At 41.2% G+C, this 1,629-nt stretch overlaps 1 protein-coding gene across 1 annotated transcript; it reads left to right on the plus strand.

The window, feature by feature from the left end:
• Nucleotides 1-240: 240 nt before the first annotated feature.
• On the plus strand, nt 241-1,380 carry LOC103521325 (the record flags this gene model as incomplete). Its single annotated transcript, XM_008486433.1, has 1 exon — nt 241-1,380. A coding segment is annotated over exon 1 (1,140 nt), but the record flags the coding sequence as incomplete, so codon positions are not given.
• Between the last annotated feature and the right edge of the window lie 249 nt (nt 1,381-1,629).

The raw sequence follows: 1,629 nt of genomic DNA on the forward strand, positions 1-1,629 counted from the left end.
CTTTGTGTTTGAGTTTGTTTATTATCAGACCGTTTTACACAATTGAATTTATTCTCTGGTTACCTGAAATACTCGCATTTCAGATCATAAATAGGTATTTCAGATTTGTTTATAGTTTGAACTTAGATTTTTTCTTCTCATATGATACTTATACCCACACACTTAACGTAGTTTTTTTTTTTTTTGCTCACGGTCAACCCTCTTTTAGAATTTTACTGTTGCCTACTTATTCATTGAAAAATGTCGTCTACTGATCAGGAAAAGTTAGAGAAATTTCTCAAACGTAGGGAAAAGATTTTCGCCCGTATGCAATCGTTGTTTGACTCTTCCGCATTGGACCTCAAGATCAAGGAGAATCTAGCTGCCTTTTTGGTTCGTTATGATAGGATCGAATCTCACTATGCAGATTTTGATGCTGTTCAGGAAGAGATATTTCTCATATGTCAGAAACTTTCAGATTCGACAACACAGAAGTCCTCGGTGGCTCAGGGAATTGCCTTTGAAGATCTTTACTATAAGGTTAAGGCCTGTGCTATGATTAATAATCTTAAAACTTCACAGGAGAAACTAGCTGAGATGGCAAGTACCAGTACCGCTGCCACACCGTCGGTGTCAACCCCTCCTGTCGCATCACCCCGCTTACCTAAATTAGAAATCCCAGTATTTCATGGTGATCTGCATGAGTGGCCCAATTTCTTCGGGTTGTTTGATTCGACTATTGATAAAAACAAATCGCTTTCTAATACTGAAAAGTTTCAATATCTAAAGACTTTTCTAGGTGGTCCCGCTCTTTCTCTTATTGAATCTTTACCGCTCTCTGGGGCGAACTATACTATCGCTTACAAAACTGTTGTTGAAAGATATCAGAACAAGCGCAACCTAGGCGCTTTCTATTTGAATAAACTCTTCTCGTTTCGTCCGCTGTCGTCAGATTCTCTTGAAAATCTGAGGAAACATTACGATTGCTTTAATACAAACTTTTCCGCTTATGGTGCCATCGGTCTTCGTGAACCCGCTGATTATTTTGCTATGCATCTTGCGTTACGTGCGCTTGATACAAACACCCGCCAACGTTTTGAGGCCGAGTTCAGTCTGAACGAGGTACCTACGTTTCAACAATTGATGTTGTTTGTACAAAAGCAATGTCATATTCGTGAGATTAGTCAAGATACTGAACAAATGCCGCAGATTTCGCATCATAGAAAACCCGCCGCGTCATCTCATCCGCATCCTAACAGTATGAGACCGACTCGTAATAATTTGGTGTCTACTACTCAACAGAATTTTCCATCCGTTTCATGTCCCTTGTGTAAGGAAGGTCATAGGTTGTTTCAGTGTTCCGCGTTTCATGCTATGGAACCGACCAAGAGATATGAGACTGTAAAATTACATAAGAAATGTTTCAACTGTTTAGGAAACCATGTTATGTCTGAGTGTAGGTCTGTGTCGCGTTGTTCCAAGTGTCAGAGCTCTTCTCATCATACGTTGTTACATTTTACAAAACCGCCCGCTCCGCAACCCCCAAGCGTCCCCCCTGGTCCGTCTCCTGCTACAACACTCACCTGTCACACCGGTGAGAAGTCTACCGTTTTATTAGCAACCGCGCAGGCACGGATTCAGGATGCTTGT

The sequence above is a fragment of the Diaphorina citri genome, unplaced genomic scaffold, assembly GCF_000475195.1.
Source record: "Diaphorina citri unplaced genomic scaffold, Diaci psyllid genome assembly version 1.1 scaffold4993, whole genome shotgun sequence".
NCBI classification, from domain to species: Eukaryota; Metazoa; Arthropoda; class Insecta; order Hemiptera; family Psyllidae; genus Diaphorina; species Diaphorina citri.